Source organism: Rhinopithecus bieti, unplaced genomic scaffold (genome assembly GCF_001698545.2).
Source record: "Rhinopithecus bieti isolate Rb0 unplaced genomic scaffold, ASM169854v2 scaffold_79793, whole genome shotgun sequence".
Lineage (NCBI taxonomy): Eukaryota > Metazoa > Chordata > Mammalia > Primates > Cercopithecidae > Rhinopithecus > Rhinopithecus bieti.
The window spans coordinates 453250-463400 of NW_016829883.1; the positions used below are offsets into that span (position 1 = coordinate 453250).

Here is a 10151-nt window from a genome sequence, read left to right on the forward strand (position 1 = left end):
TGAGAGGAAGGAAGAAAGGAGGCACAGTGTATGAAACTCTGCAGCCAAGAGCGCTAACAAATGAAAGGCAGGATGGGTGGAGGAAATGTACTGTGTTTCAAAGCTTCCTCTTATTTATGGGTGCGCCTGGGCCACAGAGGAGTAAACCGAACGAGGGCTTCCCGGTTACCCACCGCCCGCGGAGCTGGCGGAGTCCCGCCTCGCCCCGTCACATGGCCAGAGGCGCCCTCGGCACGTGACCTACCTCGCGCTAGGCCAATCAGCCTCTGCAGGGGCGGGTCCGCCGGGTTCGCGGGGCGGGAGTCTCCATCGGGGCCGCCTCTTCTCGCGAGCCTTGCGGCGGTCGCTCCTCAGCCGCCCACGACACGGAGCGAAGGTCTCGCGAGGTTTGGGCGCTGCGGCGGCAGGAGGAGGACGGGGAAGGACGGAGCGGAGCCGCGGCTTCCTCCCTCGCTCACTCCCTCGCGCGCTCGCCCGCCCCCTCCCTCCCTCCCCTCCCTTCCCCGGCCCCGGCTCTGGCCCCGGCCCATTCGCTGTTGGGTCTTCTGCTAGGGAGGATGTCGGGCTCGTCGCTGCCCAGCGTCCTGGCCCTCTCGCTGTTGCTGGTTTCTGGCTCCCTCCTCCCAGGGCCAGGCGCTGCTCAGAACGGTAAGCCGGTCGCCGGGGGCGGGCCGGGCGGGGGCTGAGGGCGCCGCGGCCGGAGAGGGCCTGGCTCTGGCCCGAGGGGACGCTGGAGCTCGGAGAAGGGGGCCGAGTGGGCGTCTGAAGGGCTGCGGGTCCGAGAAGAGGAGGTACTGGCCGCGGGTTTGAGGAGGCGCCCGTCCGAGCGGCGGGGGCGTCCAGGGAGAGCCCGAGGTGTTGCCGACTCGGGGGCTCCACGTCGTGGGGCTCGTCGTGCCGGGTCGGCGAGGGGACACGGAGGAAGCCGACGTGAGGAGCTGGAGTAGCGGGGCGGATGAGGAGGGGGCACAGCTCTTAGGGAGGGTGGCACAAGACGGGCGTTTGTGTTCCGGGCGACAGGGATGGAGGTGTCGGTCAAGCCCCCTGGGAGCTGGGGTCGTCCGGGATTCTAGGAGGCCCCGTAGGACTGGTGACATCCTTAAAAATAAGGGAGAAATTGGGGGGAAGAGAGTCCTGAAGCACACTAATGGTGAGCTGAGTACTAGATACCAAAGGAGGGGGTAAAGAATCAGGGAACCTTGGATCTGGGGATAGAGGGAGGGTGGGTGGGAAGATAAGGGAGTGGGTTGACTGCAGTAGGGGACCTGGAGAGAGAAGCAGCAGTATCTCCAAATGAGCTGGGGGAAGAGGGCTGGGTTTGCTAAAGAGGGTGGAGTGCTGGGCATTCTAGGGTAGTGGTTGGGAGAGCAAAAAGGAGTTTCTAAATAAGGAGAGGAAAATGAGCAGAGGATGGAGGGAAAGGGTTGGAACTGAGGTGGGGAAATATTTATTAGAGAAGTAAGGAGGCCTGGGTATAGAGATGGGGGTAGGGGAAGACGAAAAATAAGGGAAGGGAGTAAAATGCAGGAAGTCGGGGGTGTAATGTTGGTTTGCAGTGTGGAGGATAAATTAGGGAAGGGAGGAGTTGGTATGTGGCAAATGCTGTATGATATTGGTCGGGCCTTTGGGAAGACGGGGACACATAGCTGCAACTAACTGCAGTGGTGGGATTGAGGGCAGTGACTGGCAACAGGGAGATGGGGAAGTGGATTTTTGAGATTTAAAAGTTTCAATACAGAAGAGATGTTATTTCCGAGGAACCTGAAAGTGGCCCCTGGGAGGTGGTACAGTAGAAAGGAGAGAATTACTGGGTTTTGAATTGAAGCTCCTTTGAGAAGATGGAGAAATGGTGGGGAATCATGGGCATAGGGATCTAAACAGAACAGATTCTGATTGAAGGCATGTGTTACCATTCAGCTGCTGAATTGATCTTTCACAAGTGAGTCTAGGATTGTGAACCTGTTTCTGCCCTTGTGGAAACAGCCGTTAAGAGGTTAAAGAATATTTTTTCTATGAAGGAATTTATGAGAAGTCAGTACTGGAGAATGAACTATAAATTATTTTTGCTAATCTTTCAGTGTTTATTGGTTTTTGAGAAACTGAGTTTAAAATGCTGAATGTTAGAGGGAAAATATATGAATAAAGGATTGACAGTATCCATCAGTTAAATATGTGTTTGTAGTACCAAATTTTATGTATGCTTCATGGCCTTGGATATCACTGCAGGCGTCAGGAAGGAAACATTTTTTCTGTTTCTAGCATTGAATATGCTAAGTGTATTGGGTATTTTTCCTGTTTTCCTCTAAGTATAATGAGTCCACTGTGGAAGGCAGGGTAGAGTTAGTCTTAATTTGTCTTATCAGTTTTTCGACTGTGTCAACAACATGACTTAAAGAAGCCTAATGCTAATTTTAGCTATTCAGTTTATGGTAATAGCATAGTTTCATTTTGCACAATAGGTGAGAGATTCTTGATCTTAACGTGTTTAATCTCTGCTGGCATAGCTTTTTTCCAATGACTTATAATACGGTAAAATTGTAGTTTCTTAGCAACTAAAGCGAGGTTTCTGGATAGGCCTATAAAGACTCATCTGTCTGCTCAGTGATATGTGTTCTAAATACAGCATAGAACGGCCTTTCCCTTGAAATGAGCTTGAATTCAGTCACATGACATGACCGATGAAATGAAGCTGAGCTGCTGGTTGACCCAAATGAATGTAAATTTAATTCAAGGAAAAATGGCTATTTTTGAGTTTGAGTTCGTATAGTTAAGGATGCCATTTTATAGCTTTCTATAACGTGTCTTATTATAATATTCACCCTTTCATTTAGTAATAAATAGCCCTGCAGTGATCTAACTTCATGTCATGGAGTTTGTATTTTCTTACAGTACTTTCAAAAAGGGATACCTTGCTTGTGCATGATGTTGAAATGTTAGAAATGTTAGATTTTCTATTTAAATGATTGGAGGAAAAAAAACTCACAAGTGTCTCTGAATTGGAAATGTAGTTTAGGTTGAATATAGATGTTTTTCAAAAATGTTTGTTTCATTATTCCTAAAATGAAGAATTTGGCCTGTATGACTCTCGAGGTCTCTTGAAACTCCAGTGAGTTTCTGACCCATTGCTGTGGGCATTCAGGGCTTTCATTCAGATTTTGTTTCTCATCCAAGTATTTAAACTTGTAAGACCAGTTCCAAGTAAAATCCTTATTTGTTGACTTTTATATGTATCATCAAAATGGTAGTTTAAAGAAGGAACTTGTTCTAAAAAGTAACCTTATAAGACATTCAAAAGCATTAGACTGCAATTGAGTGAGTGTAAACAAAGTAGTATAATATGATAATCAAGAGTGCACGCTTTGGACAGTAACAGACTCAGGTTTGAGTTCCAGCTCTCAGTAGCTGAGTGACCTTGAGTAATGCAAACTTCAGTTTCATCATCTGTAAAATGGGGATTGCAATAATGTCCATTCCCTAGGGATGATGTGAGGTTTATTAAATGAGGTAATGGCAGCTTAGCATTCAGCCTGGAATATTGTGAGTCTCAGTACATGTTAGCTATTACTATTATCCTTTAAAGAGTAGCATTATTTATTATTTATTTTCCTTCATGTGTATATTGAAAACTTGATTGTTAATGCTGCTGTCATGGTAACTAGGCCATTTGAAGGCCCCACATAGAGATTTGTGCTTTCGCTTATGTAACTTTCTCAGAAAAGTGACCAGCTGCACTGTGTCTGCAATTGCCAGTTCTGGTGAGGAAGTTAATATTTTCAGTTGAGTTTCTGGGAGAGACTTTATGGCTTTTTTCTTTCTTTCTTTTTTCAGTGAACCAAATCTTTCAAACGGGCCAGGTATCACTTTCTCATAGAATATTATTGTTTTGAATAAGAGAAATAGAATGTGGTACCCAGCACACAGTGGGAGTGTTATAGATGTTAGTTGAATTAATAAATGTGGAGTGGTGTGTAAAAACGTAATATATTCATATGGAAAATATGATATCACATAATTAACACTGTTCAGTGGAGGAAAATAAGGAATCTAATGAATCTTACTTTTAACGACCTAAATTTTAGAAACCATTTTGCTTGGGTGATACTAGATAGTTGTGAACATTGTGCTTTGTAATAATGCCAGTATTTGCATTAGATGATTCATGGATCTTTTTCTCTTCTGTCAAGGGCTGTTTGCTTCAGTGGTTTGGCAATTTTCTCTCCCTGAGTACATTTTTAGAGGTGTATTTGCTAATTGATTTTGTGTCTCCTGTTTGAGCTGAAATGAGCAACAGAAGACAAATCTTATCTATGGCAGCTGTGGCACAGATGACATGCCAAATGTCAAGCAGAAAATTTTGAGATAATCCAAATAAGATTTGACCAGAAGAAATAGTTTGCCTTGAAATAAAGCCCTTCCTAAGGAGATCACAGGCTTTCAGTCTCTCAGGCTACTGGCTAAACTGTCACTACTGATATAATGGAGCACCCAGGCATGAGAAATTGGTTGGGTCTGGGAGGATAGGCCATGTTACCACATCAGGACCCATTCCCTGGGTTTGTTTTACAAGGTTACTGGATCCAAATTAGAAAGAGATACAGATGGGTTTTTGTGTTGCCTGACGCGGTAGAGCTTAACCTGTGAGTATACCAAGATTTAAAACCACAAAAGGAAATAAAAACCCTTAAATGTCAGGTTGGAATTCATTACAGGTCTGACTTCGCGTGATACAGATCCTTATGAGAAATTAGACTGTTTTGAGGGAATCCCCTTGTTTTTTCTTATTAATACAGATCTGATGTGAAACATTTTCTTTTGTGGATTATACCTTTAGACATTAATAAAAAGCAACATTATATTATCTTTATTTAAATGTTAAAATAAAGTTTAAATAAAAATAGTTATTTAAATTAAAAGAAAGATTTAATTGGACCTTGAAAGATGACCAAATGTAAATAGAAAAGTGCTCTGTCAGTTTGAGCATTGTTTTCGTTAGTCTGAGGTACTTTTAAAAGTAAGGTGTTTTGTGTGTAAACTCTGAAACTTTGCTGGATCTGTGTAAAGGTTTTACAAAGATTCAGTAAGGAGATAAAGTGCTAATATCTATTAAAATGAAGTATGTAGAAAAACAGTGAGTGGCCATGTTGTATACCGTACAAGAGATGTTCAACAAAAGTTTGAATAAAATTATGCAAAGTAGTTTTGGAAAAGTGAATTTTATGAAAATTGTTCTGATATATTCTATTCAGTTTATTGTTTGCAGTGAGAGTACAATCTGGACAGGATCAGAAGTAGAGAATGAAGTTGTAAGAGAAAGGGAAAGACAGAAGAAAGGCTGCAGTAGTACAAGGATGCAAGAATGAGGAATGAATCTTCGTTTGAGGAACATCCGGAAAAATAGAATCTGTCAGAAAGAGTAAATAGACCAGGGACCTCTAAAGTAAATTTGCACATCAAAGTTAAAATAATGGTGGAGAATCACCTCCTGTGAACAATTGGCTTAGCTTTCAGTATGCCTCTTTACAAAACATTATCATTTTATACAAATTTTTAAAATGTCGTTCATAATATGGAGTTTAATTTTAAGCACCTTAGATAATGCATTTGTAAGCTTGTTTGTGAAATTTTTATGGTTTTTTTTTTTTTTTTTTTTTAATTCCTAATTTTAGTTGGTAAGGATTGGCTTTGGGAAGACAGGAAACCCCTCCAGTAAAATTAATTGGTTATAAATGGTTACATATTTTAGGCTTATATACATAACGAAACTTCTTACTGAATTGAAAAGTGATCTTGTGTAAAACATTATTTTAGTGATATTGATGTCCAAATTTAAGAGAGTGAATACACAAGTAAAATGTATCTGCTTTTTAAGGATCTATTCAGTTTAGGTAGGAGAGTCAATTTGTGTATAATTTCAATTTATTATATTGTCTGAAACTGAAAGTAGGCCTAACTTTTGTTTGCTTTTGTGTATATACAAAGGCAAACATTTATCAATCAAGCCTTATTAATTTGAGGTTATTTTGACCTGATTGCTCAGAACTTTAGTCTATCTGTATATAAATGGGGTTTTCTAAATATTTAAAGATTTCCTACGTATGTAAATTTACTTGCACACAGTAAGTTAAGGGAGACATTTAATCTTCCTCAGATACCTGCTGGTTTTTTGTTGTGTTTATTGTTTTTCAAATAAATAAACTGAGTGTTATCCATTTATTAAAATAGAATGTGGTCAGCTTGATGGCAACATCTTGTATTGAGTTTCTTGTACTGCAAGGTGCTAAATGATATTCTCTTGCATTTCTGAAACAATTACAGAATATTTTAAGACTAGCCTTCCTACCAAATAATCTTAACTACTGGAGCTTTATGATATGCTTTATGGTATTTTCCAGAAGTATGTCAATATTTTTTTTTCTTTTTTTTTTTGAGATGGAGTCTTGCTCTGTTGCCCAGGCTGGAGTGCAGTGGCATGATCTCGGCTCACTGCAACCTCCGCCTTCTGGGTTCAAGCAATTCTCCGTGCATCAGCTTCCTGAGTAGCTGGGATTACAGGCGACCGGCGCCACACCCAGCTAATTTTTGTATTTTTAGTAGAGGTGGGGTTTCACCATGTTGGCCAGGCTGGTCTCGAACTCCTGACCTTAGGTGATCCGCCCACCTTGGCCTGCCAAAGTGCTGTGATTACAGGTGTGAGCCACTGTGCCCGGCTGAAATATGCCAATTTGGATATCCTTTTCTTGCCTTATTAAAAATCATCGGTCACCCAGGTATTACTTCAAATTTACTAGACAATGAAATATAAATGAGATGGTATGAAATCACTCTGAAAGTATTAGGGTTGGATATATTATGTAAGTTTCTATAATTAGAAAACATTAAGTCCCAAATCGTACCAATAGTTTTAATCATGTCTAAATGGATACTCACATACTAAACATGATTAAATATAAAATATATGATGAAATGTCACATCCTTTTCTGATAGAATACCAATAAGGCATAGTAGTTCATGTGCAGGAAGATACAGGAAAACAAACAAGAGTTTGTTTGCATATATAAATTGTTATGCCTTTGAGATTATTTTCTTCCTGATGGTAGTATTTGGAAACCATTGGACTAGATGATGTCTAAATTTCCTTTCAGTTCTAAAAATTACTAATTCTCTTGCCCTTACAGCTTAGATGCTGTCTCCAATAGGTTAAAGGCTCAGAGATGATACCACTTTCTGTTTAAAAGTTTTTAGAAACTTACTTTGGATATAATGAAAATTAACTTTGAGGCATGCACTGTTTTGAAATCTGCCTCTAAATCTACTTCAGACAACCCTTGCAGTTCTTGTTTCAAGCGAGGCAGAACAACGTTATACAGAGATCTTAAACTTGCTGGGAAAATTGCCAGTGTGAATAAAGAAGTGAATATTCCTGTCAGGTAGGTAGGTATTTTATGATCTTTCTGTTGGCTGAAAGTGGTTGGCTAATAAAGAGACAATGAAACACACTTAACTGTTTGTATTTTTATGTTATCTTTTGAGAAAGTTTGTTTTCTGTATATGAGTTAGTTTCTGCAGTCCCTTCTGCATTGTTTAAGATCGGGGAAATCCGTCCATTGTAGTTGAAGAATGCAACCCCAAGTGTTACCTGAATTAAATCCAAGCAATTCCTAGATTGTTATTCCTTAAAAACATTGTGTTTAAAGTTCTCAATTTGTAAACATTCATTGTACTACTTTGTTATCTGTTAGATCCATTTCTTTGCCTTTTTTTTCTTTTAGATCTTCACAATTTCAAACATGTACAAAATAGATTAAATAATGTAATAAACCCCGTGTATTCATCATCTAGTTTCAGCTGCATCCTTGCTACTTATTAATTTAAAATAACCTAAAATTACATTGCAAACTAGAATTTTCTAGGACCTGAAATATAGTCAGTAGGGGTTAGTTTACGTGAGTAAAAGATAATATTTGGCTCACATGTAATCATGTTGAAATTACTTTAAAATAAAGCTCTTTAGAAAAGGCTTTCAAACTTTTTTGTCTGTGAACCAGAAAGAGTAGTTTTTGACTAACAGAAATTTGTAACAAAATTACACAAATATGTAACATTTTGTGAAACATTACCTATTCTTCATCTGTGTGGGGTAGTTAAGAGAACCATAGTGACCTTCTAAATTGAATTCACAGTTCATTCATGGGCCATGAAACTCAGTTGAAAAACAGCATTTTCAGGTATGGAGCAGTTTTGGGTTTTTGTTTATTTTTTACATGCTGTATTAGTCTGGAATAATTACGATTTTTATTAACACAATAAGGATTTTCACTAGGCATTTATCAGGAATATCAGCACATACTGTTATTAGTCATTATGAGTAAAGAAAATACAACATTTTGGATTTATACATTAGCCATTATATATAGTGACTTTTTTTCCTGTTAGAACTTTAGAAACGGGAAGCCACAGTAATTTGAATATCATAATCAAGACATAACTTTTCCAGTATATTCAGTTGAGCTTCGTTTTAAATTAGACTTTGTGTTCCTTATTCCCAAGCCTTGGAGTTTAGTGCAGGGCTGGGAGTACTAATGTTTATTCTAAGCCGAATGCTTTACTTGGTTGCTGTAGTCTGAGGCACATTTCTGTTGAGTACAGATTGACTTGAGTACTGGCCAAGGGAAGAGAAAGAGAGGGGAAGCAGAACCATCACTAAAGAATCATCTGCCGTTCACGTTTAAGATCCTAGAGTAGTGGGATTATTTCTTAGTTTTTAGACACTACTTCCTGGAGGAAAAGAAGGCAACAAGATGTCTTCCTTTGTTGGCAGCTATCTGAAATAATTCTAAATTCATAGATTGAAGGAATGTGTTAAATTTAACTTGGGATTTTTTGATTATACGAGTTTAGCAGGTTTGGGAACAATCCAGTGGAACAACTGGAAAAAAATAGCACAGGAGCTCTAGCATTGAAATTGCATTCATTAATGCTGAATCTCAAATTATGCATCAAGGGAGATGAAATAAATGGCCTTAATGCAAACCAGGAAACTGCTACCTGGAAAAGAGCAAGTATAAAGAGGTTTCAGATAGCTTGCAGTGAATTGTCATTGAATTACCCTTACACAAATAACATAGTGATCACGTATCAAAAGTATGGTGCTACCTCTAACAGCGTTACTGTTTTCTTACTAGGATTGAACTCCAAATAAGAATACTTTCTAACCACATTTTGGAAGAGACATAGAATCTATGTTGATGGTAGCTTAAGATTAGGAGAAAAGCCTGAAGGAGCTAAACTTAGGAAAAGGGAGCACTAGGGGGATGTGATTATCTATTAATACTTTCAAGGTAGCAGTGTAAATGAAGTAAGGGAATTAGGCAGTCTCCAAAGATGGATAGGCTGTATCAAAGAGCAATGGCCTAGAGCACAGGGAAGAAAAGCATAGGTTTAGTATTAAGATGATTTTAATAAAACCAGTGGAAGAATAGTTATTTGCACTCATTGTCGGAACCATTATAAGTAGGACAAAGAGCTGGTTGAGAGGGCACTTTAAACCAGAAGTGATTTTTCTGTTGTATTTAGTACTGTGCTTGTTTAGGAGCTCAATGAGAGAAAAATCTTTATGGAAATGAATATGAAATGAAATGGGCTTTTCAAAAGTTAGTGTGTTTTTCTATTGTTTTGTTTTGAAACAGGGTCTCGCTCTATTGCCTAGGCTGGAATGCAGCCGCGCGATCATTGCTCACTGCAGCCTCAACCTTCCAGGCTCAGGTGATCCTCCTGCCTCAGCTTTCCAAGTAGCTGGGACCACAGGCATGTACTACCATGCCTGGCTAATTTTTAAATTTTTTATGGAGATGAGGTCTCCCTATGTTGCCCAGGCTGGTCTCAAACTCCTGGACTAAAGTGATCCTCCTGCCTCTGCCTCCCAAAGTGCCGGGATCACAGGCATGAGCCACAGCCCCTGCCAGCTAGAAGTTTTTAAAGATCAGAAATTCGTATTTCTAGCTCTAAACTTCTATAATTATGAATCCAAGAAAAATGGTAGATTAACTTTGGAATCCATTAAGGTAGCTTTTAGGACTTGCCTGTGATACTAAAACAGAATTTCGTTTACTATAACCTTCAGAAGCAGCTTCTTTTTTTTTTTTTTTTTTTA

The 10151-nt window shown here is 39.6% G+C and overlaps 1 protein-coding gene across 4 annotated transcripts in view; it reads left to right on the forward strand.

The window, feature by feature from the left end:
* Window positions 1-338: 338 nt before the first annotated feature.
* Window positions 339-10151, forward strand: part of NPTN (neuroplastin) — a 74583-nt gene continuing 64770 nt past the window's right edge. The window contains exon 1 of one of the 4 annotated variants that reach the window (XM_017865117.1): window positions 339-648. In XM_017865117.1, coding sequence (XP_017720606.1) covers window positions 558-648 — 91 coding nt within the window. In that variant the 5' untranslated portion in view covers window positions 339-557. The remainder of the gene's footprint in view (window positions 649-10151) is intronic. The other 3 variants (XM_017865115.1, XM_017865119.1, XM_017865118.1) reach the window with 3 other exon arrangements.